The following is a 26,305-nucleotide window of genomic DNA, read 5'->3' on the forward strand; positions in this document are numbered from 1 at the left end:
ACATCTCTGTTTCACTTGCTACACTCTCCACTCCCACTCCCTATACGTTGTGTACCCAGAATGGCTTATCCTTTAACCCAGAAGCCGTATTCCAGCAAAGTGGTCACGGGCTGACAGGCTCAGAAGAATGAACAGACCCTCCAGAGTTTCTCCGGGACGCCAGCTGGATTCATCAAGGTTAAGAAGAATGTAGCACCCTGGAAAACACCCTGATCGTTGTTGCCTTTTGGTTCCATCTGTTTTTTTCTATAAAACCTCAGGACACTAACCCCAAGATGGGTCCACAGTCTCTGAGGCATGGGCCTGCTCTGATTCCCCTTTGTCTGGCAAAGCAATAAAGCTGCTCTTTTATAATTCTCCACAAACTTTACTCTCCCTCCGAGTCTCAATTTGGCCATCGGGGTACAGAGGCCGGTTTGGGGGCAACAATACCCTCTTTTTTTCTTACTGGGGCTCTGCATGGGACTTCATTTGCAGAAAGGACCTTGAGTGAAACAATGATAACAACAAGTGGTTAATGTCCAACTAGTCCAACATTTTACAGACAAATAAACTGAGGCCCCAAGAGGGGTCACGGTTGCCCAGGGTGACCCTGAGAGTCAGCTGGCAGAGCAGGGGCTAGAACCCAGTACCCACCAGTCTGGAGGGCTTTCTGTTGGAGGCCTTTTGGGATGCACTGGCCTCCTTTGTCCTCAGGTCACACACATTCAGAGCTCTTCTGGTTTCTGAAGTCAAAGCCATGATTTCGGTCCCTGTGAAGTTTCCACTTGACCTCTGGGGGCTCTGGGGAGGTAGTGGTGCAGTTAAGTGTGAGCCTCTTGAGGTGTGATCTGCTGGCCCCCTACTGACTTCTGAGGGGTCTCAGGGTCACAGAGCATTTCCTTTTCAATGGGGAAGAAGCACACGCTCGCACACGTGTGTGTGTGTGTGTGCGCGCACGCACGCGCATGCTGAGGAAGCTAGTGTGGGGTAGGGGGATAGAGGATGCAGGAATTTCCTAAAAACGGAGTTTCCTGAAGGTGGGACTTTTCACTGCAGTTCTCTTCCCAGAATTCTGCACAAAGGCCTGAGCCTGGTCTTACTATATAAGGCGGGAGGCTGTGTGACATACAGATAAGATACTGACTTGTCGCTGGAGCACGGCACCAAACGCACACAGGAAGTAATGAGTCATACACGTGCTGTCACAGATGGAACCATACGTGACACTATGTAAACACAATGTGTTTAAGCATCTGAAATATTTTTCTGACACATGATAGCTTTTCAAAATCACTTCACTGAGGTATAATTTACACACAGTAAAATTCACACATTTTAAGTGTATAGGTCGATGACTTGTAACAAATTCATACACAGAGTAACCACCACCAAATTAAGTTATAAGTGGGGGAGCGTATAGCTCAAGTGGTAGAGCGCATGCTTAGCATACACAGGGTCCTGAGTGCAAACCCCAGCACCTCCTCTAAAAATAAATAGGTAAACCTAATTATCTCCCTCCTAAAATAAACAAATAGATAAAATCACAACACATTTGAAAAAAAAATTTTTTTAAGTTATAGAGCGTTTCTGCCTCTCCAGAAAGTTACCTCTGTACCTGTTCCCAGGAAGCCACTGATTCTGTCACTGTAGGTTAATTGTGCCTGTTCTAGAACTTTGTATAAATGGAATCCTACAAGCCTTTTGTGTAGCATGTGTGAGGACAGGAGAGAATTTAACATATTTCTGGGCTCTGTAGGATGTCACTCCATGGAAAGGAATGTCAGTCAATGTTTCCCAGGTCTGCCAAGGCCAAAGCAACGCTTCTCCTAGGAATCGTAGGTTCCTGGGAAAGCATGCAGACTCTTGGGCCACAGCTGAGACCTGTTGCATACAGATCTCGGAGGATGGGGTCTAGGAATCTGAAGTTTAAAATAATAATTCAACTGAAGTTTGAGAATTTGCATGTAGGCCAGAGGGGCCAAGATTGAAAAGGGAGACCACTAGACCACTAGGGTCATTGTTGACTTGCAGAAACGGTTTTTGCTGGATGCACTGGGAATCTGGAGGAAGACCCTCCTCTGGTATAAGATGGCTCCCTTGAGGAGTCTGGTTGATAATTCCTGGATGGAGGGTGAGGCAGCCTGTTCAGCCCAAGCTTTGTGGCAGCTGGTGGGCAACTGTGCTCTCCCACACCTGCTTCCCAATGCCCCGGCTGGTGGAGGTGCCTTCCAGAGAAGGAGTTATGGTTGTGGCCTCAGCTCTTCCTTTGTCACCAGGAGGCAGGTCTGGCTTGGAGGGGGTGCCCAGACTAGAGGGCATTTCTCAGTGAGGCTTCGGAGGGCCACAAGTCAGATTCGTGTCCAAGGTCTGCTGAAATAGGGTGGATGGAGAAATTCTCGGTTCCACGCTGCCTCCCGGATCAGTCTCAGCCCTTAGTGACTGTCCGGAATTACAACGGTATTATTATCAGTATATTGTGGTGGTTCCTCTTAGGTGTCAGCTTGACTGGGCCATGGGGTGTCCATACATTTGGTCACACATTATTCTGGGTGTTTCTAGAGGAGATTAACATTTGAATTCTTAGACTGAGTAAAGTAGATGGCCCTCCCTAACGAGGGTGTGCCTCACCCAATCACTAGAAGGACTGAATAGAATAAAAATGGCTGAGTAAGAGGGAACTCCCCTTGCCTGACTGAGCTGGGACAGGGACGTTTCCTTGCGTTCCAGCTCGAACTGAACCATCAGCTCTTCTTGGCTCTCAAGCCTGCTGGCTCTTGGACTGGACCTTTACCATCAGTTCTCCAAGGTCTCCAGCTTGCCAGCTGCAGAGCTTGGAACTTCTCAGCCCCCATAACTGCATGAGCCAATTCCAGATAATAAACTTCTCTCTCTCCATGTATTTATTTATACACACACACCCTATTGATTTCGTCTCTCTGAAGAACCCTGGTTAATCTTTTTTGCCGCTACTTATAAAATCAAAATGCACTTGTAAAAATTAAAATATTACATAAATATATAATACAGAGAACTCAAATTACCTATCCTCCTATCATAGAGGGGGAGGTATAGCTCAGGGGTAGAGTGCATGCTTAGCATGTACAAGGTCCTGGGTTCAATCCCCAGTACCTCCATTAAACAAATAAACAAACAAACAAACAAACCTAATTATCTCCACCCCCTCCAAAAAAACAGTCAGTATAGATTTCTGCATTTGCTTAGGATGTAGAGAGCTGCCAAAAACGTCATTCCTACTCCAAGAATAATAAAAGGCTGAATAAATTATAAAATCATAACTTGTCTTGAGTTCATCAGAAAGGCAACCAGGTAATCTGAGTTCCAAAGAGGGACAAAGCCCTGTAAGGAGAGACAGGACAGATGAACCATCTCACCTGTGGCAGAGCCACTGCAGGAAGATACAGGGACAAAACAAGAGGGTAAGATGAGTTCAGGTAAAACTGCAACGAATTGTCAAAAGCACAGAGAGGGGCTAGTGCGTCCATCTAGAGCCCCACCAGGCACACAAAGGCAGGTTCATACCCACTTGCAAAATCTTTTCCCCAGGCCTCCACTAGGTGCTCAGGAGAAAGACGGGGGCAGGGCAGAGCAGTTCTCCTCTCACCCCCAGGAAGAAGCAAAAGCTCACTGTGGCCAGCGGAAAGGTAGAAGAAAAAATCCTATACCCCTCTGGAGGGGCAAGGAAACATCTAGGGCGAAAGATCCTCTATTGATGCCAACCAGAAATCAGCTGCCACTGGGGGAGGGGCAAACACACACCCAGGACAACCTCCTGCCCCAGCCTAAGGCTAGTCTACCTCTAGGGCAGAAGGAAAGGCGTAGAGAGGGATACCTTCCATGTTGCAGGAAGCTGGGAGTAGAGTGCAAACACTGAGCAAAACCCTTCAGCACCCCAGCTCCATCCTAAGCACAAGGCAATAGTGGCTACCGCTGCAGGAATTTGCAGTTGTGGGGCTCAGAAGGTAGGGACAGCAACAACAAAACCCGAACCGAGCTCAGCTTCTGAGTAGATCCACTCAATCCTCCACGAGAAATGCCTGAAACAAGAAGCGACATGCCCGTTTCCCCATGCATGTACTATACTGTTGTCTTTTCTATCCAAGGTTCAGCATTCAATGAAAAAATGAAGAGACACAAAAAAGAAAGGGAAAAAACACTGTTAATAAATAAAGCAATCAGCAGAATCAGACTTAGATACAACCCTGTCAGATAGGGACATTAAAGTAACTATGATTAATACGTTAAAGGATCTAGTGGGAGAGGCGGACACCATTCATGAGCAGATGGGGAATAATTTTGGCAGAGAGAAATTATAAGAAAGAGTCTTATGGAGATGCAAGAAAAAAATTCACCACAAATGAAGAATTCCTTTGATAAGCTCAGGACAGATAAGGACCAGTGATTCACCAAAGGATTATGGACATGACACCAAAGTACAATCAACAAAAGACAAAACCAGATAAATTGGACTTCACCGAAATTAAATGAAAAATGTTTGTGCTTCAGAGGACACCATCAAGAAAGTGAAAAACAACTCACACAATGAGAGTTGCTGGTGGGATATAAGCTGGTCCAACTGCTTTGGGAAACAGTCTGGCAGTTCCTTAGATGATTAAATATAGAGTTACCATATGACCCAACAATCTCACTCCTTGGTATATACCCGGGAGCAATGAAAACATACGTCCACACAAAAACTTGTATGCAGATGTTTACAGTAGCATTATCGGTGACAGTCAAAAGGTGGAAACAACCCAGATGTTCATCAATGACCATGTGGATAAGTAATCCATACAGTGAAATACTCTTTGGCTATGAGAAGGAATGAAGTGCTCATACACGTTACAACCTGGATGAACCTTGGAAACATACTAAGCGAAAGAAGTCAGTCACAAAAGACGGCAAACTATAACGATTCCATCCATACAAAATGCCCAGGACAGGGACATCTAAAGAAATAGAAAGTAGATTAGTGGTTGCCTAGAGCTGAAAGGGTAGGTAGGTGGTGGTGGGTGGTGGTGGGATTGGTAAGTGGGTGATCAGTAAAGTGTGCAAGGTTTCCTTATGGGATGATGGAAATGTTCTAAACTGTTGTGACAGTTGCATATACTTGTGAGTATACTAAAAAACCATTGAATTATACACTTTAAGTGGATGAGTTATGTAACATGTGAACTATAGCTAAATAAATCTGCTTAAAAATAGGTGTTAGTAAAGTCTCACAATTCTTTGGGTGAGTCAGCTGTTTCTCCGGCATCCTGTTCCTCTGGAAAATGCTGAGATTTGATTTAGCGATAGGATGGAAGTGGTTTGTTGGGTTTGGGGCATTGCCTTCAAAGCCTCTGTCCCAGGTGAAGTCAACACAATGTTTTTAAACAAAAAAAGGCTGTTCTTCTCAGACACAGAAGGGCAAGTTAGTTACTTCCACAGGCAAGGGAGGAATGGAACTTGGAAGGTTCCCACCGATGCCCTTTCAATGAAAAACTCACTGAGACTGTGAATTCAAATGATGTTGTAATTCAGCAAACGACACAGTTAAGTGATACCAGCCCAGGGTCTACAAGAAATGAGAGATGTTTCAGGTTGTCATGGAAGCTTTCTGGTTCTCAGACCTCAACTTAAGCTGAGAATTAAAGGACATGAGTTTGTCGTTTTCTTTTGGTAAACAATCAAGCATGCTCAAAATAATTCATCCCACACTACGGTGTAAATGGTCTGTAAGGACTTGGCCTCCCAAGCCACATGCTTCTCTCGTCACTTAACCACAGGTAACAGCATGATTAATTGTGATGTCACTGCATGCCTTACATTGCCATCATCCCACTTCCTATTGGCAGGTAGTTTAGCCCAGCCTTCAAGCGCAAGGGCACAGCCAAACAAGTCTCTAAATTTCATCTTTGTGGGGTTACCTCCAAGGACCACTGCCCATGTCAATTCTGCATTAGTCAAGATCCAGAAAGGATACAGAAACAACATAGTAATTCTAACAGAGAAAGTTTAATATAAAAAATTATTAGCCATAACATGAGTTTGCCTACTAAGGAGAAAAGAGAATGCTGAGTAAATTGTCTCTCCAGTGCCCTCTGCTGATAGGACTTAATATAACGCTAGGTGGCAAGAGAGAACTGTTACAGTATGACAAACAGGACAATGGAGGGAGGATTTAGAGCTAAAAGACAATGGGCTCATAAGGGGTGGCATTGCTTTCTTGTCCAATCTGACTATCTCTGCCATTCAATTAAATGTTTAGGCCACTTATATTTAACTTAATTATCAATGTGGTTAAATTGAAATTGACCACCTTGCTATTTACTTTTTCTTTGCCCCATCTGTTTTTTTGGTCCCTTCTTGCCTCCTTCAGGAATGAGTTTTTTCTCCCAAATGATTTCATTTTATCTCCGCCATTGACTTATTAAATTTAAGTCTTAATTTATATTTTAATGGTTTCCCCAGGGTTTATAATATATAGATTAACTTATCACAGATTAGCTGAAAATAATATTGTACTACTTTATATAGAGCATAAGAATTGCTGGGTTAAATGGCAACTTCATATTCCATGTTTTGAAGAACTGCAAACTCTTTTCCAAAGTGGCTACAAAATCTTACATTCTCACAGGCAATGTGTAAGCATTTTCATTTCTCCACAGCCTCATCAGCACTTGTTATTATCTATCTTTTTGATTTTGACATCAATGCTGTATCTCATTTAGGGTTGCATTTGCATACTCCCAATGACCAATGATGCTGAGCATCTTCTCGTGTGTTTATGGACCATTTGTAATGTCTTCTTTGGAGAAATGTCTATTCAGGTCTTTGTCTGTTCATAAATTGGGCTCTTTGTCTTTTTACAGTTGAGTTGTAAGAGCTCTTTGTTTATTTTAGATAAAAGTCCCTTAGATGTATGATTTGCAAGTGTTTTCTATGAGTTGCCTTTTAACTTTCTTACTGGTGTCCTTTGAAGCACTAAGGTTTTACATTTTGATTCAGTGCAATTTATTTGTTGTTTTCAAGATGACCATAGGCTTGAACTGCCCCACACTCTATTTTAAGAAATAAAAAAGAAAGTAAAATCAGTTGTGGAGAGTTTTGGCGCTTTCTTCAGCTATTTATCCCCACAATTGTCAAAGTGCTCACTAGGCCCCAGGCTTCAGAGAAGTTTTGGGGTGCTCAGGCCCTCCATGCAACAGCCCCTAAACTGCATGAATGACACCAGGGCAGCCTGTAGGCTCTGCCAGCCCATTGTGGAACCACAGACTGGAGGGATTGTCAGACTGAAGGATCTAAATGGAGCCCAGTGCCCTAGTGGCTAGGTGGGGAAATGAGGTCTGGGTGGGGATGGGAGGGTGGGAGGGGCGGGGACGGGGACACAGGGATGTGGTCAAAGGTAGTAGCCTGAGACTTAATCAAGTCAGACCCTGGCTCTCCTGACCCCAGATCTTCCTACTGTACTAAAAAGGAAGATGAGTAAGAAAAAAAAGTTGACTTTTAAAAACAAGAATGCCCCATACTCTTCAGTAGGGAATTGATAAATACATACCCAACAAAGGAATATAATCAGCTGTTAGTTAAGCGAAGTAGATTTCTGTGCTAACAGGGAAAGATGCTGCTGAGAACAGATCAGGTTACAGGACAGCATGTCAAGTACAATCCCGTCAATGTGTGTGTGTGTGTGTGTGTGTGTGTGTGTGTATCACACACACATATATTTATACAAGCAAAAAGACTGGGGAAGGATATGGCCAAATTCTGGACAGTAGTGTCTCTGGGGGAAGGTGGGCTGCTGGGGATTTTCATATCCTACGTATTTTTCTGTGTTATTTCCATTTCACATTGAGCATACAGTACTTTTATAATCAAGAAGGAAAACCCAGATATTAACTCTCGACAGTTCTACTTAAGCATAGATGCCTGAGGCTTGGGCAACACTGCTGGGAAGGTCAGGATTCACCTCGGATTTGGGAGCAAAAAATTTCCCCTGTTGTCCCCCTGTGCGGGCTTGCCTGCAGCAGGAAATCGCACTTCTCTGACTTAGCCACCAGAGGGCAGTAGGGGACCAGCTGATTCCTGCAAGAGGAAAGCTGGGGACTCGAGCTGGCAAGGATGTGGGGGAGAGAGCCAGCCAAACTTTTGAAGCAGAGTCTCCACCGCGGGCTGGGGCTGGGTCAGGTTCCCAGGGAGAGGAGGACCAGTTACGTGCTAGGCAAAAGTTCCTTACTGCAGCGCAAGAGGGAAACTCAGGCAGAAGCCCAGTCAAGCTGAACTAACAGGATGTGGGTGCCTGGGGAGGGAGGGGGAATGGCCTATGGGTCAAGGACAAGACAGATCCAAGTCCCTTCTTGGGGTCAAGAAGCGGGCTCCTCGTCTCCCGCCGCCTGGCCTGAAGTTGTCAGAACGCATGGCTGGAGGGGCTGACAGGTAGGAGGCAGAGGCAGAGAGGAATCACTGGGGGCCCAGGGGACTGTCACCCCCTCCACAACCAGCGCAGTAGCTAAACATTCTGGAGCACGTCCCAGGCGTTTAATCCTGACAATGACCCTCAGGTGGGTGAGCAGGCAATATCATTCCCATCTTACAGGGGAGGAGACCAGGGCTCAGAGGAGGAGGCAACTTGCTCAGCTCAGGATAACAGCTGCCAAGTAGTGATGCTGCAGTTCAGTGTCCAGTCCATCTGAGCCCAGAGTCCTTGCTAGGATGTGAGTGGGGAGGCCGAGATGAAGGTCTTGCAGGTGCCATGATCCCAGACATGCAAGGCAGGACTCCGACCCCAAATTTCCTCTCAGGCTGCAGGAGCTGGGTGTGGAGGGGCGGCAGGACCAGACGAGGGAGGGGTGGGTGAGAAGGTGGTAGAGGAGGATGCTGCACGGCTCCCAGGATGGGATGCTCAGGGTGGGAGAAAAACCCCCTTCACTTCCTGGACCAAGAGGGAGAATGTGGGAATATGACCAACCTAAGCACAGGGCTCCAGGAGGCTGTGGACTGAGGAGAGGGCCAGGATGGGTGACTGTCCAGGGAGAGAAGGCACAGGTGCCGGGCTTTGCTTGCTCTGGAGGCAGTGGAGGCAGCAGCAGGGCCCCCCATCCTGCAACTGGGAAAGGACGGAGATGGAAGGGAGTCAGGGGCTTAGCTTGAGTTCTAGCTTCTGCGCAGGCCTGTGGTGACCTCCACTGTGCCTGCACTAGGTGGTTATTGGTTCCAAGCTACAGAGGGAAGGCTGGCAGGCCTGGCTGGGCAGGTATGAGGGGCCCAGAGGTTTGGGGGCAAAGGGCAGGCCAGCCCTGCTGCCTGGCTGTCTTGGGCAGGTGGCAGAGCTGCTGGAGACAGGGATTGGGCCCTGGACCTGACGTACCCCTAGGATATATCATTTCCTCACCTACCCTAGGGGTGGGAAGTGGCTCTGGGCCGGGACACTGGGAGGGGCTCTGTCTCACTAGCTGTATGATCTTGGACAGCTCACTCAACCTCTCTGAACCTTGGTTTCCCCATCTGTGAAAAGTTGCCCATCGTAGCACCCAGCTCGCAGGGTTGTCCCAAGGATCAAGAATGACTAATGATGATGCACTTAAATCATGAAGCACAGTGGCTGGCGCCCTGGATGTTGGCCAGATCTCGTCTACTCATTTATTCCACATTTACCCCTGCGGCGAGCCGGGCTACTGGCACTGCAGATGCAGAGATAAAAGACTGCAGGGCTGTGTGCGGGGGATATGTCTGGAGACCCGATACTTTGCCCTGGGGCACCTCCTTGGCTTGGCTCCCTATGAGCTCATCTCCTGCCCAGGAGTGGAACACACACAAAAGCAGAGAGTGTAGGATGGCAGATCCTCAAATTCCTAGATCCTCACTTCAGACACGTCACCATGATGTCAGCCTCCTTTCGACAAACCCACCCCCACCCTATATTGTAGATTATTTGAAAACAAAGCCCGGGCACCGTCTCTCTTCTCCATCAATGCTCCAGTGTCTGATAGACGAGGACATGTAGCACATGACCTCAGTGCTGGGATCACATCTAACAAAACGTGAATTCACTCAACTATTTGCCGTATGAGGTCAGATTTCTCCCTGTGTTGGACTAGTGGTTGGGGCTTGGCTTCTCCCACTCATCAAGGGGGTTCCAAGGGCCCCAGTTCATGATGAGGGACTTGCAGCCTGTGGGAAAGGAGATGGCAGATTTACATGAAGTCCATGGCCTTCTGGACTGGCGTTTCCTCCTTCCTAAAAGTCACGCTTGGCTAAGAGGAGTCAGGGAGAGGAGCTACTCTGGGAGGTCCCTACCCCCACGGGACTTCCAGTGGGTTACAGCCATGCATGATTGTGGGTATGTGTTTGTGTGTGCTTGTGTGAGTGTGTGGACATGTGTTAATATGCGCAAATGTATACAAAGAGGTATGTGAGTGTGTGTGTGTGTGTGTGTGTGTGTGTGTGGCGGGGGCTGATAAGCCCGGGGCCTCTAACATCTCTGGATCAGTGCAGGGGGTTGTTTAGAGGGGACTTTGTGCCTGAGGACAGGCTGTTCCTGGCTGCTGCCAGAGCTCTGGGACAACCGGACACCTGCCTCTGGATGCGGGAGCCCTTCCCCAGCCTATCAAACACCTTCGTCTCAGCTCCTCTTGCCCTTTCGCTTCCCAACACCATGGGGGAGGCGGGCCAGGGAGCAGCCCTGGTGGTGTTTGGATACCCGACCCTGGGTTTCCCAGGCTATAGGGAGCCGGGGTCCAGGTGTCTGCAGGCAGGCAGGGGCCTGACTCCCCACCCAGGTCGCCAAGGGGCCCAGCCCCAGCTCAGGGCACTGGGCCTGGCCCTGAGGACACGCCCACAGTGGTTTGCTGAAGGCCTGAGGGGGCTCATGGAAATCTCTTGGAGTCTCTTGTCAGGATCAGAAACAGCAGAGCGTGGAGGTCAGAGAGTACAGTGGTAGGCATCTGGTCCTCAGTTTCCCCATCTGCCATATTGGCATACTGTTCTCTGCCCTGGGTCCTGCCGGGACTGTTAGGAGCACGCACAAGGCCGGAGGGACAGGAGAGACTTGGGCTTGTGGCCGGGGCCCAGGGCAGAAGCCCGATGGCAGCAGGAGGAGAAGCAGCTGTCACAGAGCCCAGTGTCCGCTGCAGCTTGCAGTGCGTCCTGATCTCCCCAGCTCACAGGTAGGGACATGGAGGCTCCACATCACGCGTTCCAAGAAGGGGGGTGGCCCTGGGAGCCTTGTCTGGGCCACACAAGGGGACCCTGAGCCCCCAGGAGTCTGGGTGCTGATGGGAGAGGGAGGGATGGTTGAGCACCCGTGCCCTTCCTCCCCAGGCCTGGGGCACTGGCCGGTCTCCCTCCTGTCTGTGTCTGAAGGAGGCACGGAGAGGGCTCCTCACACCAAGGCCTTCACGGGCTGGAGCTGCCTGCCCCTCGAGACCAGCCCCGCCCCTGGAGCCCTCACTCCTTGCCCCACCTTTGCAACTCTGGGCACAGCATCCTGCCCAGGGCTTAGCCCCAGCTCTGCCCCTGAAACATCGCGCTGGGAAGTGAGAACTCAGAGTTCAAATCCTGCTCTGCTCCCTGCCTGCTGGGTGACCTCAAGCAAGCCGCCACCCCCCGGGTCCTCAAGTAGGGGGAGGGGAGGGTGCCAGCTTTGAGGGAGGGAGGCAAGGGTGGCCCAGAGCGGGCCCTCTTCTCTGGGTCCCCTGACGTCCCTTTCTGCATGGACTCTGCTCTCTCCACTCTCAGCAGCTGCTGCTGGATATGGACATTGAGTCCAGCTGGTGGAGGGGGAGCGTATAGCTCAGTGGTAGAGTGTGTGCTTAGCATGCATAAGGTCCTGGGTTCAACTCCCAGTGCCTCCATTATAAATAAATAAATTTAAAAAAAAACCTAATTACTGTCTCCCCCATCCCCCCAAAAAACTAGGCCAAACGAACCAAAAAAAAGTCCAGCCGGAAATCCTTCCTGTCCAGGGGAATTACTGGTTTCCACGGCTCTGGGAGATTTTGAAACGCAGGCTGTATTTGCCTTGGATTTGTTTTCTTTCCATGGAAAGCAAAACAAAACAAACACATGGGTGCATGCATACAACACACAAGGGCAGATAATCGAAACTTGAAGCCTCAGCCTCAGCACCGTGGGTGCTCAGTGAGTGAGCAAATGAACCAGCTTCCTGGGTTGGAGGCTCTGCTCCCCCTTGGACTTCCTGTGTGCCCTCTGGCCTGAGCCAGAGATCCACAGCTGCTGGCCACCCTCCCACCCAACACCCAGGTGCCTAGTCATAGGCTGGGCCTTGGGTTCACTGGGCCATCTTATCCACACGGTATCTGGCAGAAGCTGAGGCTCAGAGAGGCCAGGCGAACTGCTCAGGGTCACACAGCAAGGGATGTAGGGCTGACCTGGAAGCTTGCCCCCCACCCCTCCCCCATCTATGGTCCCTGATCCCAAAGACTCACAATTTGATTTCTCTGCCTCGTCTCAGAGGTTGCGGTCTGGAGGCATGGGCTGGCCCACAGACATATAGTTTGGCTATTTAAAAATTTAATAAACTAGTTGGCAAAATTTAAAAATTGGAAAATTTCACTTAACAACCTGGATTTCTAGTCCCCACCTCCCCCTGCCCTGCCACTCCCCGCCCAACCTCAGGCAGTGTATTCTTCAATTGTAGCAAGCTGGAGTGGAGATGGGATGGCCCTCCAGGGAGCCAGCGCCCCAGCCCACCAGCTGCCTCACTGCCATCACCGCCGGCCCCCTAGGCCCACAAGGACCATTTCAAAACCCGGTGCTTCCCAACTTCGCATTTTCTGCTGATCAGGGGCTTTCAGAACTTGAGGACACCCAGGCCAATTTCTCCAGTATCCCTGGGGGTGTGACCAAGGCTCCTATAGGTGATTCTGGTGAGCAGCCAGGTTGAGCCACTGGTCCTGGGCTGCAGGGCTCTGCATGCGGGGGGCTTCTTACGCCTTGCTTCGCTGTGGCTCCAGGCCCTGTGAGTTGTGGCTTCCCTCAGCCAGAGCCCCAGCTCGAGACAGCCCAGCCCGGCCCTTGCTCAGAAGAAGAGCCCTCTGTTCCCTCTCCCAGGGGCTTCCCGGGAGCTGGGACCCTTGCCTTTGCTCACTGTGGGATGCCCAGCGTCTGAGGCCCACATCCCTGTCTTGGCGAGACGGCCAAGTGGGAGAAGCAGTAGCGAGGCCCAGGGCTGCCGTCTCCAAGGAAGATTCACTCCTATATATGGTCACCGGCGTCCCATAGCTGAGCTAGTTGTGACCTCATGTGCTGACAATCTCGCCCAGTCTGGGGCCCCGCTTGGGGAGGGCCCTCACCCCAGAGCGTCCACTTGGGGACAGAGGGGCCAGGAGGAGGCAAGTCACTGGTGTGGAGGTAGGATACGGACAAGGTGTCCCAGGTGCGGGAGAGCAGACTTGGGGTGGCCCCAGGTCCCCCCACCCAGCTTGGCCTCCCACATCTGCGAAAACGTCCAGCTTCTCACCGAGGCTCTGTATAAACAAGGAAACCCAGGAGCCTCTCTTGCTTTTAAAAGTCCTTTTAATACAGCATGAAAAGGCTATATTTCTCTAGGCAGGCCGTATACAGATTCTCCAGGAATAAGGCACACGACGGAATGCCATCCCGAGGGCGGCCCTCGGGAGAGGTCGGGAGCCTTCTCCACGCACCCTCCGAGCTGGCCCACGGGTTCTGTTTGTCTTTTTAGCTGAACACACAGTATTAACAGATAAAAACACGGACAGGGTCACCACACTGGAGTGCAGGAGGTCAAACGGTGAGGTTGGCAACAGAGAGCGATGAACTCCTGCAGGCCGAACGCCTCCCAAACTTCAGGGTTAGTTGTTGCACTGGGCTACGATGTAGTGATGCTGGATTAAATATTCATTTAGAGGAGATTCAAGTCCATTAGATGCCGGAGGGCAGGTGTAAGGGCTCTGGGTGACAAATCCAAGTTCAAAGAGCATGGGGCCCCGAGGCATGGCTCAGACGGCAAAGCTCCAAAGCGGGCAGCGTGTAGAAGTCCGCCTCCTGCTGTCTCTTCCCTCCTTGGGCCCTTCTGACCACCGGGAGCCCTGGACCAGGCCGAGGAGGCCATCTTTGGAGCTGACCGACCATGGAGGGGCTAGTCCCACGCGCCCTCCTCCCCGGCTCTCTCCCGCCCCCCACAAGATTAATAACCAAAATAACAAGATAATAATAAGAAGGTGCGAGAGAATGGATTATAATGCTGTGTTATCCTCAGCTGAAGAGGCTCAAAGGGCTCACCATTCCCTTTTTCACTAAGTATCTAATAATAGCTTCCCTTAAAAAAGGCAATACTTTCCAAAATACACATACGTATAAATACAGGACAGGAACATATTAATAAGTCTAAGCACTTGAATAATATGCCGGCTACTTAATACTGATATTTTCATCCAAGGGAAACAACAGAGAATAACAATAATATGGCTTAAAGGATTGCAAAGATTTTTTTTCCTCATCAGAATTATGTACCAACTTCATATAATATTCTATGTAGACAATATTTCCTTCTTCATGTAATTCAGTTGCAGACTTTTTACAGACCAAAGCATAGTAAAAAATCAAACCAAAAAAAAACAAAACAAAAAAAAAACAAAAGGAAAATGTTCTCACCATAAATATTTTCTTGCAGCTCAAACAGAAGATTTGCAAAATGCTTCCAGAAATCTTCGTTTGATATTCTATTGCCCTCCTGAAAGCTCTGAAATTTTGAAAATGCCTCTCTTTCTGTGTATTTTTTTAATGTCAAAAATCAAGCAATTGTATTTTTCTTTTCTTTTTCTTTTTCTTTTTTTTTTAAAAAGGCCCTCAAATATATACAAACAAAAATCACTCTGAAGATTTTTCGGGAGAAGGTAACAAATTCAGTGTTGTGAGAAAAATTGGAAACCATGCAGAAATTTTAACATCCATGAATTTTCTTTTCAAAATACACACATAGTATTTTTCTTTAAAAAAAAAAAAAAGGAATTCTGTGTCAAGTATAACTCAAAATAAATACAAATTCACACGTAGAACTATCGAATACTTCATATGGGGTAAACACCATGACCTCCCAACTAGATCGCTAGATCTACTAACTGCAAGCGATTGTCCCTTTTGAACGTACTAAAACCACACACTTTCTTGTCTCTCGGGCGCCCAGGCCCTCTGAGCACTTAATTCTCACAGCACGGGTCTGGATAGCAGTGGCTTTCGCTGACCACGGAGAGCTCCCAAATTCAGCCAGAACAGTGCAGGGAGGGGCAGTGCAGAAGGGCCTCTCAGGCAGGAGGGCCCAGCCCCGGCTTTGCACAGATGGCAGGGGCACTGGCTGCCAGCTGGACAAGACCACTGCAAAGGTCACTTTGGGGTGACATTCCTTCTCCTGTTGGCCTGTGGAAGGCCCTGACCTCCAGGAGGTCTGGAGCCTGAGTTCTTTCTAGGGTGTGGACTTCCCCCATGACTACAGCCCACGCGTGACCCAAGGCTGAGGTCCCCCTGTGGGGCCGGGTCCCTGGAATGCCTGGGGCCTGGTCCTCACAACAGAGACCAGTGCACGGCCCACTGCTGTGAACATTGCTGTAGGTTGTCGCAGGGTGCTAGGATGACTGACAGTAACAGCTTCTCCTCCAGGCCAGGGAGCCCCGGGCCAGAGTGGCTCCAGCTCACCTTGACAACATGGGGCGGGCAGGGAGCAGCTGGGGGGGATTCCTCAGTGGGCGGTGAGCACGTTCACAGTCGGGGGCAGGCATCCTGCCCCTGAGGGCCAGAGGGAGGCAGCTGCAGGGCTCAGGCTGGATCAAAGACCCCCCTTCTTAAGTGCTCAGAGGGCAAGGCCCCCCCAAATCTACCCTGCAGCCCTCTGGCTGCAGATACTCTCACTCTGTCTCTTCAGCTCACTCCCTGGACCCCTAATTAACACTTTGCTGTAACTCCTCAGTTGTACAAAGCATTTTCATTTGAAAACAAGAGGCGACTGGACACGGGTTGGGTGTCCGTGGTAAACACTGAATTTCAGGCCCCTTTCGTGGTCTGATTTTTTTTTTTTTTCCCACAGAGGCATAATGTTGGAGCAACATCAAGTGACCCAGCCCTGACAGCCGGTTCCCCTGGGAGAAAGGAAGGGTAATATGACAATAAAAACAGGGCTTCTCACTGGGGAGGGAGCAGAGAGGAGGGAGATCCCTCCCGCTAGCAAGGACAGCGCCACCCTGGCCAATGTGAGCGCCAAGAGGCCTCCCCGCCCCACGGGAGGTAGGAATCATCACCCCCACTTCGCAAACGAGAGGTTCTGTAGCTTGTCTTGGGGTCGCCTGTGTGAGGAGGAGGGGGACCCTTCTCCTTCACGTTTGCAGGGTGGGGGACAATAGGCAGGACTGGGGCTGCAGGGGGGTGACAGGGGAGGACCGGCATCCCTCTGCGTGATTTCTTAAGTGACCGATTGACGAGTGATAGTGCGGGAGACCGGACCCGGGGAAACTCTCCAAGTAAAGCTCTCTGCTCCAGGAGACGGCACCCAGCCAGGTCACATCCCAGAACATCAGAAGAGAAACAGGCCTCTCGGCTCTCTGGTGTCTGTCACTTAACTAGTGGGGAAACGGAGGCCCAGCGGTGAGAATCCTACCCAAGGTTCTGTAGTGTGTCACAGGCAGGGCCAGCATCAAAACCTGCGTCTTCGGGCTGCCAGGCCTATGTCCTCCCTGCAAGAGAGGCTTCCCTGCTGGGCCCTACAGCTTCCTTGGGGGCGGCCCCCCAGTGTGGGTGGGAAGGGAAAGAGAAGGGAAGGGACTGGGGACGACAAAATCCAAGCAAGCGGGAAAGGATGTGGTGGGGGAGGAGGGAGGCGTGCCTGACGTGTCCCAGCTCACACCTTGGGAACACTGTCCAACATTCAGTGCCTCCCTGTCCCTGACCTCTGGGTGTATGGTGGGTGGGGGGGTTGTGCAATGCCAGTGACGTCGGAGACTGTCAGGTTTGGGGCTCAAAGTGGCAGGGGGCAGAGATGCCCACTCCCCAGCAGCTGTTAGAACAGGTGTCAGCTCGCCATGAGTGCTGACTTAGAAAACAAGGGCTTTGCAAGAGTGGCTTTTCACATGGGACAGACTGGAAGGTTCTGGGGAGGAGAAGGCGGCCTGGCTGGCCTCGGGGAGATAGTCCCCTGCAGGCTTTGGGATTCACAGTAAATTTAGTGCACTTGTGGCCAAAACAAGGCTGCTCACCCCAAAGGGAGTCTCAGAGGAGAGTCTGCGGGAGATACCAAGGCCTCTGTGGGTCCTGTGCGCTGGCCTCTGCTCACCCCATCCCCCCGCCACAGACCCAGGCCACCTGGACAGAGTCCCGGAGACACAGCCTCCTTTGGGGACAGCTACGTCAGTAACACTTTGTTAACATACATGAGCCGAGGACCAAAGACCACCCTCCCCAGACCTGTAAGCCTGCGAGGATGCCCTCACGTGTGCACACGGGGACACGCAGGGGAGGCGGTGCCTTCTGGGCTGGCAGGAGGGCGGCGGTGGCGGGGGAGCCGCGGGCGCCAGGTCACTGCACTCGCCGGCAGTAGTAGCCGAGCACCTTGCACTTCTCACAGAGGTGCTGGGGGTGCTCCTTGCTCTGGTCGGACACGTCCAGGCCATCGGGCTTCTCCAGGGGTCTCTACAGAGAGGAAGGAGAAAGAGGGCCCAAGGGCGGGGAGGTCGGGGTAGAGAGGAAGACAGAAACACAAAAAGAGGCAGGGAGAGTGAGACAGATACAGAGAGAGGCACAGAGAAACAGACAGACAGACAGGCAGGAGGAGGGAGGCAGATACACAAGGTGGGCCCAGAGAGAGCGAGTGTGCCTGTAGTCACAGAGGTTGTTCCCAAAGCACCCAGGACCCTTCCCGCCTCTCGTCTGCTGCAGGCAACTTATGTCCCAGGAGGCACAGGCTGAGGCCTTGGGCTGGGGCTGGGGCTGTAGAAGGGCGTCTTGTACCCAGAGCCCAAGGTCCAGATCCCACTTTACCTTCCCCTGTCCTCTGAGCAGCCACTGCCTGAAGCCCACAGAGGGCAGGACAGATGGGCAGATATTATCCAGATGAGGAAACTGAGGCCCAGCACCAGGGAGCCCCGGGCCACATCTCCTGATTCCTGGCACCCACTGCTTCTTCCCAGACCACTTGTCACCCCCAAACTTGCTCCCACGGCCTCAAGACTCAAGGAGTGTAACCTGGACACAGTCACGGAGTTTCAGGCTTGGGGTACAGCCAGCTCTTAGCTCTGTGAGGTCAGCAGCCAGTGTTCTGATCGGTCCCTCAGCCCTGGGCCTGGCACGGTGCCTGCCCCGTTTGTTGAGCAGCTAGGTGTTTTTTTAACAGAGAAACTGAGGCCCAGAGAAAGGAGGTGACTTGCCAGACCCACAATGCTATTCAGCCACGGTGTGGCTTCAGAGAGCCTCGGTTTCCACATCTGTAAAGTGGGCTGTTGCAGCAGCTCGTTTATAGGGAGGAGTCAGATGTCTAGATGTTTGTAAACTGAGCAGTGTTGGGCACACAAGCGCATTTCTGTTACACTGGAGGCTTCCCTGCTCCCTCTGTCCCTCCAATCCTGGCTCTCAAAAGCCAGTAAAGACTCATTTCTCTGGAAAATGTACGGAGGCTAGTAGGCACACCTCCTGAGGCAGACAGTTTCTTGGCTGGCAGCTGGAATGCCTGCCCAGAACCCCTCCCTGCAGCAGGGTCCCCTGCACGGACTGGGGGAAACTCAAAGGAAGCTGGTCAGGGCCAGCTGGGAGCCACATGCCGAGGACAGGGGGCAGGAACTGCTGGTGCCAGTGGGCCTTGGTGCCAGTGACCAGGACCCAGGATGGTCCTGGAAGGAAGGTGAGCATGAGCTCTCCCCACTCCCCCCACCCCACCCCCCAGGAAAGGCTGAAAACTGCTCAAAAGTAGCACACTTGGCTTTTCTGCCCAAGTACACAGTACCTGGCCTGAAGCTGACACTCAGAGCAGGTGCGGAATGGACAAGTCAGAGTGTGCTGACTGTGGGTGGGCAGGGTTCTGATCCAGGGTCTTAAAGCCCATCCCTATGCTTCCAGGCCCAAAGCCACACTGGGAGGATCTCAAGAAAAGGGCAGGGGCCTTGGCCTCATCTCAAGAAGCTTTCAGATGACTGGCTTTCCTGGTCAGGGGAGAGGAGGAAAAGTTTGCCTTCATATCAGACCCAGGCTCAAACTATCTATGAGCTGTGTGACCTTGGACAAGCCACCTCACCCCTCTGATCCTCCACTTCTTCATCTGTAAAAGGGAATGTTGATAACACTTTTCTCATGAGATTGTTACAATGCAAGGAAGATCACAAGTAGAAAGGGCATAGCATAGAAAAGTTATTAATGCTGTTTATTATTATTAATATTAGGAGGGGAAACCAGCTGGTAGAGGGTCACTAAAAGTTGAAGCCCTGATTCCAAGCTGGATGGCCTGGGAAGGTCACATCCCCTGCTCTCCAAACACCCTGATGGACACCTACGGAATCCTCCAGGCACCACCTACAAGCCTGGCGGTTGGGGAGCTCCCTGCTGGCTCAGCTCATTGCCTGCCCTACAAGAGATGCTTCCTGATCTTGGGCTGAACTCTGGGTCCCCAACCCCCATCCGTGGCATGGGCCACGCAGACTGTCTGCTCACCCCCAAAAGGTCCGATGTGGGCGGCTCTGAAGTCTTCCCTCTCCCAGACTAAACCCAGCCTGCTTTCCAGCTCCTCTCCCCAGCTCTTCATGCTGGCCCGGGCCCCTCCCCGAACCCGCCTTCCACCCTTGCTCCCCATGGTTTACACTTTGCAAAGCGCTGCCACATAATCATACCGCCTAACCTCACTGCCTTCCAGTGAGGGACATATTATTATCCTCATACATTACAGATGAGGAAACCAAGGCTCCAAGACATTAAGGGTCTTGCCAGTGACCTGCAGCTTGACCTGTCTGCCAAGGGCTGCTGGGCAAGAACTTTCTCCTCTAGAACCTTAACTTGCCCTTCTGTAACCTGGGCAAGAGGTTAATAACAGTTGCTGTACGTGTGACAGGGAGAGAAGTAAGTGAGATGACTGACTTAAGATACTTTCTAACCATAAAGAGCTCTGCAAGATTTCATAATTGCTGTGTGACCTCTTGACAGTCACTTAACCTCTCTGTGCCTCAACTGTTCTCTATACAGTGGGCTAATCAGAGTACCTACTTGATGCATTTGCTGTGAAGAGTAAATAAATAAGTTAATAAATGCAAAGTTATTAGAACAGTGCCTGGCACATAAAGAGCAAAGTGTTTTGGTCAGTTTAATATCATGTATTATTACTATTATTATTATTATGTAGAGAGGGCAGGCTGGGAGCAGGGTGAATCAGCTGAGTCCCTGTGGAAATGCCCTTGCAGTATCCTGGCCATCCCCTTTTCTTGGCTGTGAGACCCTCTCAGTGCCCCTTCCCTCCACAGGTCCTGGCTGAGTCCCTGCCCAGGCGCTGGGTGGAGGAACTGGGGAAGCTGTCAAGGCGCCTTCCCTCTGCGGAGGGAAAACATTCAGCAGCTGGGATTGATCACCCCAGGGCCATCCCCACCCCCTGCAGTGAGGCAAAGCCCATTCGTGTTTTCTTCTCATGGGGGGCAGGGCTGGCAGGGGGGAGCCACAGCTGGAGCCTGACGGGAAACAGATGTGGAGGGGAGGGAGGCGGGGGCGGTGGAGGGTTCTCAGGAGGGGGATGCTGTGCGGGTCAGAGCTCGGGGGCAGGAGAAATAAAGCAGCCCCTCTCCACTGTGGGGGGTGGGAGAGTTCAGGGGGACAGCAGACACTCCAAGCCCCTCCTCTTAGCTCTTCAAAGGCTCCTGACTGCTGGGGGGTCTGGCAGGGCCACCAGCCCCTCAGCCCTCTGCCCAGCTTGCCACTTCCCTGAGGGGGCAAGGCCCTGTGGGGGGCAGGGCAGGGGGAGACCTGGGTCCCAGACCCCCTTGACGCTGGCTGGCTGAGTCACCTTGCTCAAGTCCCATCTCCTCTCTGGGCCTCAGTCTCCCCATTGCACACAGTAGGTGCTCGACAAACAAGGGCTGAATGACTGGGAGAGGGAAGAGCAGAGCCACATGCTCTTGGAAGACTCTTCCACATTGGGCCTAGGAGACTCCAACCTGAGTGAGGAGGGGAGGTGACGGTCGGGGAGGCCGTGGTTGGACTGAGCTTTGCAGGATGGAGACGATGAAGCAGGTAAGGGCATTGCCGGCCTGGGGAATGGTGGGTCCAGCCAGGAATGAGCCTGGCATCTGGAAGGGGTGCTAGGCAATACGGGGGGTTGGGTCCCAGTGGACTTGGGTGCATGGCCCGGGCCCTGCCTCTCTGCTGAGGTCACAGAGGTGTGAGAGTCATAAGGACTGAGCCTCCCAGACCCCATAGCACAGAACCAAGCACCGTCCGTCTGAGCCTCTGCAGGAACTGGCCCATTCCTGACTCCCCTCCCCAGCCAGCCACCCTGACCTGACCTCACTGCTCCCCACCTTCCCCCGAGGCTGATCATCTGCCCCTTCCAGGCTCTGTGTTCTCCTCCAGCCCCAAACTTGATCGCTTTTCATGGATCCCAACTTCTCTACTGAACTTGGGTGAGTCATTTATTCCCGTTGCCTCAGTTTCCTCCTCTGTAAAATGGGGAGATGAGGGAGCTGACCTCCTGGGGTGGCTGAGAGGACAAAGGTGTAACACAGGAGCACACTGCTGTCCTAATTTTCCCAATTCCTGGCCTCTCCAGTGCAGACCCCCCCTGCAGTCCAGCCTCCTCTCTCCTGCACTGGGAGCCCAGCCGAGTTTTTTGCTTCACCCTACTCAGTACAGGAGGGCAGAGCTGGGACATAGACAGAGGCCTGCCTGGCCTCAGGGCAGGGCTCCAAACACAAGTGCAAATTCAGCCCGAGGCACCACCTCTATGTGGCTTCTCAGGACTGCACATTCTCTCCCTGTGAAGTGGGATGAACAGGACGCCCAGTCTGAGGGCCGAGCACACAGGAAGAGCGTGCGGGGGCTCAGCAAACAGCACCCGGAGGGTGATCACAGCTGTGACTGGGGCCAAGAGTTCTCTGAATGCCAGTTGCTAACCCTGTCTGATGGAATCCTGACCCTTGGGCTGGAGAGGAAGCTCCAGGAAGGCCTGGCATCCCCTGACCTTCTTATTCCTTCAGTGCCTGCACAGACCTGGCGAGCAGCCCTCAAAGAAGTTGTCTAGGGAAAGAAGGAACCTCTCTGCACAGCACAGGCCACACCCAAGGGCCCTGGGAGAGCACAGTTCAACCCAGGGGCGAATATGCTGACGGTCAGACATCTGGGGAGGTGTATTTGGACTCGGGGTCCAGACCTGCTCAGGAATTGCCCAGAGACTTCAGCAACCAGGATGCGGTGTCTCCTTACGCTGCCCACCTTTGGCCCCATCCCCGGATGTGCTCCTAAAATACCAGGTGCATATCACGTGCCCTGTGCCCACTGGGTCATCAAGCCTAGCTTGGCACTCCGGGGCCTCGGTGTGTCCCTCAGTGCCATTAGGTGGTGGGTCAGGCCCCTCCACTAAGGGACCCCTCGTCACTCGGCTGTAGGGCCAGCTTCCCGTCTCTTTGCCTGCATGTGACAGCGTGGGTGATGGGAACCACGGAAACCCTTGGGGATGGGAGGATGGAGAGTCTACAAACAGAGGGAATGGAGACTTGCACAAGGGTCATCAAAATCACAGAATGTTTCAACCCTGAGAGTCCTCTCGGACAGCTCCCAGATGCTCCAAAGACCAAATTCCATGCCATGGCGGCCAAGCTGGCCCCTCCCTCTGCACTCTGCTTCACCCCTCAGCTCCTCCAATGCTCTGTGCCCAGCCCTGTCCTCTCCACTTCACACATGCTGTTCCCTTACCAGAAGTGCAGCCTCCCCTCTCTGCCACTCCCACTCCACTGCCCCATCAGAGCTCAGCCTGACATCACTGCCCCAGGGGAGACTCCCCAACTCTCCTGCCTCCATTGCCTTGCAGGCTCCTCCGCTCCCTGTTCCTGCCATCCTTCTCGGTGACTCAGCTCACCCATCCCCACCCCTGGCTCCTCATTGCCCCGACTCCCTCACCAGCAGTGACCTCTCCCACTGCCCCCTCAGCCACACCATGGACTTGGTCTTCAGAAACCTGCTCTCTGTCCAGTTCTCGGCTCCCACACTCCACCCAGTCCTGGCCCCATCTCTCCATCAGGGCTGCTCTGGCTTCCCCTTCCCTGCCATCTAGCTGACACCCCCAGGCCATGCTTTTACAGCATCACACTTTTCCAAATATGCCCAAACATTTGACCTTCTTCCCTGTGAGACGCCCTCCCGGCGCATGTCTGGCCCCGAACCCCCGCGTGCCGCTGATTTCGAAGCTCCCTGGGCTGCAGATGCTGCTTGCCAGTCTGGTTACATTTCTTGGATAGACTCGCTTCCTCACTCGTCCTTCCCCAAGCCCACCACACCCCTCTTCACCCTTACTTTTAGCTGAAAACCTCATCTTCCATTTCACTGAGAAAACAGAAGCCTTGGAAGTGAAGTCCCCCTTCTCTGCACCATCAAACCCATGACCCTCCCCAGTCACCCCCCACCTCCCTCCCTCCCTCCCTGTACCAGCAGCCTTTTGCTTTCTTCTGGGTCAGTCTCATTTGCTTACAATATGCTCCAGGCTCTCCCATGCTTCTTAACACCCATCTCGACCCCATCACCCCTACTCCAGCTGCTGTCCCACTTCTCTGCTTCTCTCTACAAGCAACGCCCAAGAGGGACAGTGAAGGTGTTCCCCCTGCCACCATGGCTCCATGGACACCACCCTAGTCAACAGATCCTCCGTGAGTCAACATCTCCACTCCACCTTACCCCCGACCTGCAGGACGTTGGCTCCAGTGGTTCTCCAACCTTGGCTGCAGCTCAACAGGTCCTCTTGGTAAAAGTGAGTCACCCCCTCCAAAGTTGCAGGACGACGTCCTTATCGCCAAACCTCAGGGGCACTTCTCCTTGTCATCATACCTGACATCTCAATACCAGCCACTGCCCGTGCCCTGGAATGGCGCCCTCCCCCCTCCCTGCCCCCCTGCCCCTCCTCACTGGAAGCGTCTCCTCCATCTGACCTCTGAATGCTGGGATTCCACAGCACGTGGTGTGGGGAATCCCGTCTCCACTTTGTCCTCATTCTGCAGGAAATCTCCTCATTCCCTAAATATCTTCAGGCCAGTAGGGACCCAGTCACATATGAACCACCTTGACGTCTCACGTGAGCTTCAGAATAACAAACCCAACTGCCTGCTTGACATCCCGACCTGGATTTTTGGAAACATCTCAAACATAACATGTATCAGAGGTCTCTTGCTTTTATCTAGAACATCTATGTCTGGCCCCAACTGCCCTCAGGCTGCCCACCTCGGCAACAACCACCTCCACCCCCTCAGGAGCTCAAGCCACCGTGTGGCTGTTCTCCCGGGTTCCTGCCCTCCTCCCTCACCTTCCACATCCAATCCGGTGATGCCCTGGGTGGGACACAGGTCCAGAGCCACTGCCTTAGGGATTAGGGCCATGGCTTTCCCAATGGTCTCCCCATGTCTCCCAGCCCCCTCCCCAGACCAGTCTCTACACACAACCAGAGTAACCATCTCAGAATGAAGCTGAAAGTCCTGTTGCTTAGGGTTTCCCCTTGTGAAGGCCCCAACACTCCTCTGGTGATCACCCCGTTTAGCTCCCCAGTTTCTCCCACTCTACTTCCCCTGCTCCTTCACTGAGCTTTGGGCCTCATGCACCCCAAGTCCTACAGCCTCAGGGCATTTGCACCTGCTGCACCCTCTTCCCAGGATGGCCATCCCCGCTCTTTTGACAGGTCTAGCTTCTTTCCCTCCTTCAGGTCCCAGAGTAAATGCCGCCTCCTCTCTGCAGCCTGCGGCAAGTGGGTCCTCCCTGGGATGAGCCGCCTCGGCCACCCCCTGCAGGGCAGGCGGGCCCTCGGGAACCGGCCCCATGGCGCAGCACCTGGCCCACAGTGGCCACCCTGCACGCATGAGCCAACTGGGCGAATGAACAAACTGAAACTTCCCGCTGCCCTCGCGTCCCCCTCTGTGTCACAGTCGCACCCCTAGGTTGTCACTTTCAAAATCCACTGGGGTCTGTGGTCTCATGGTCTCCATACAGTTGCCCCTTTATCCTCCTTCCCTTCCCAGGGAAATGGGCCCTCTCGTCCCCATTTCCAATGAGATGACAAAAGAAAGGGCTAAGGTGGACACATCTAGTCTCATCTCCTGTGAAGGAAGGAGCAAACCGAGGCTCCTGAAGGGAAGGCTGCCCTCGGCCCGCCCTTCAGAGACACCGCCCCACCGCGCACTCAGCGCTGCGCTCCCGGCTCACCTGCTTGTGCGGGTACACATTGATGTGGCACTTGATGCACTCCTGCCCCATGTTGGCCCAGGAGTTTCCCGCTCATCCATTTTCTCTTGCACTTGGGACACTTGTACTCGCCGAAGCAGCGCTTTTTGCCCTGGTATGGGGTCAGACCCTCGCCTTTGGGGCGTGCCTAGAGGACAGAAAGCAAACACAAGGGACTGGGGCCCACCAGGCCAAAATGATGCCCCACAGGGTCCCCAGGGTCGCCCCCTTCAGCCTTCATACCCTGTGTCCTCGTGTGCAGACACCTTTGGTCCCCTGTACGGAGAACACCAGGGCCTCCCCCAGAGCACACAGGGAATCCCAAGGCTGGGAGACTCCCAAGGGGACAGAAGACAGATGAGGTGGTGGAGGGTGCACATCTTCTTAGATTTAAGGGAGCAAAGTACTCGATGGGTCTGGAATTACTCCTGTAACGCAGATGTCATGAAGGAGCAGCTGATGGTCATATGACCTGCACACAGGCGCTCTCAGGTGCAGCTTGCCTGCAGTGCAGGCAGAAAACAACCTTGCATGCAGTGGAAGTGTGTCTCCCCTCCCTCAACCCTGCTGCCCTGCCTGGCGGCAGTCCTTAATTCCCTTTAGACCACCCCCAAAGATGGGCTCTCCATTTACAAATGTGTGTAACAGAGACCTGCATACATCCACCCTTTCTTTTCCCTCACTCATATGGAGACAGATTATATACTTGGTTCTACATCTTCCCTTTTTCACTTACTAATCTCAGAGATAAAGATATAGATAGATAGATGATAGATAATAGATGATAGATAGATAGACAGACAGATAGATGATAGATAGATAGACAGATAGGTGATAGATAGATATGGTCTTTTGCCCAGATGAGTACAATCAGAGCTACTGCATTGTGTTTAAGGGTTGCACAATATTCAAGTCCATG

General features: G+C 52.2%; 1 protein-coding gene across 1 annotated transcript in view; it reads right to left on the minus strand.

Annotated features, from left to right (window-relative positions):
* Positions 1–13,500: 13,500 nt before the first annotated feature.
* ZCCHC24 (zinc finger CCHC-type containing 24) overlaps positions 13,501–26,305 on the minus strand; it is a 58,908-nt gene continuing 46,103 nt past the window's right edge. Inside the window, 3 exon segments of the mRNA XM_032491582.1 lie at positions 13,501–17,637; positions 25,369–25,437; positions 25,439–25,534. Coding sequence (XP_032347473.1) covers positions 17,524–17,637; positions 25,369–25,437; positions 25,439–25,534 — 279 coding nt within the window. The 3' untranslated portion in view covers positions 13,501–17,523.

Source organism: Camelus ferus, chromosome 11 (genome assembly GCF_009834535.1).
Source record: "Camelus ferus isolate YT-003-E chromosome 11, BCGSAC_Cfer_1.0, whole genome shotgun sequence".
Classification (NCBI taxonomy): Eukaryota; Metazoa; Chordata; class Mammalia; order Artiodactyla; family Camelidae; genus Camelus; species Camelus ferus.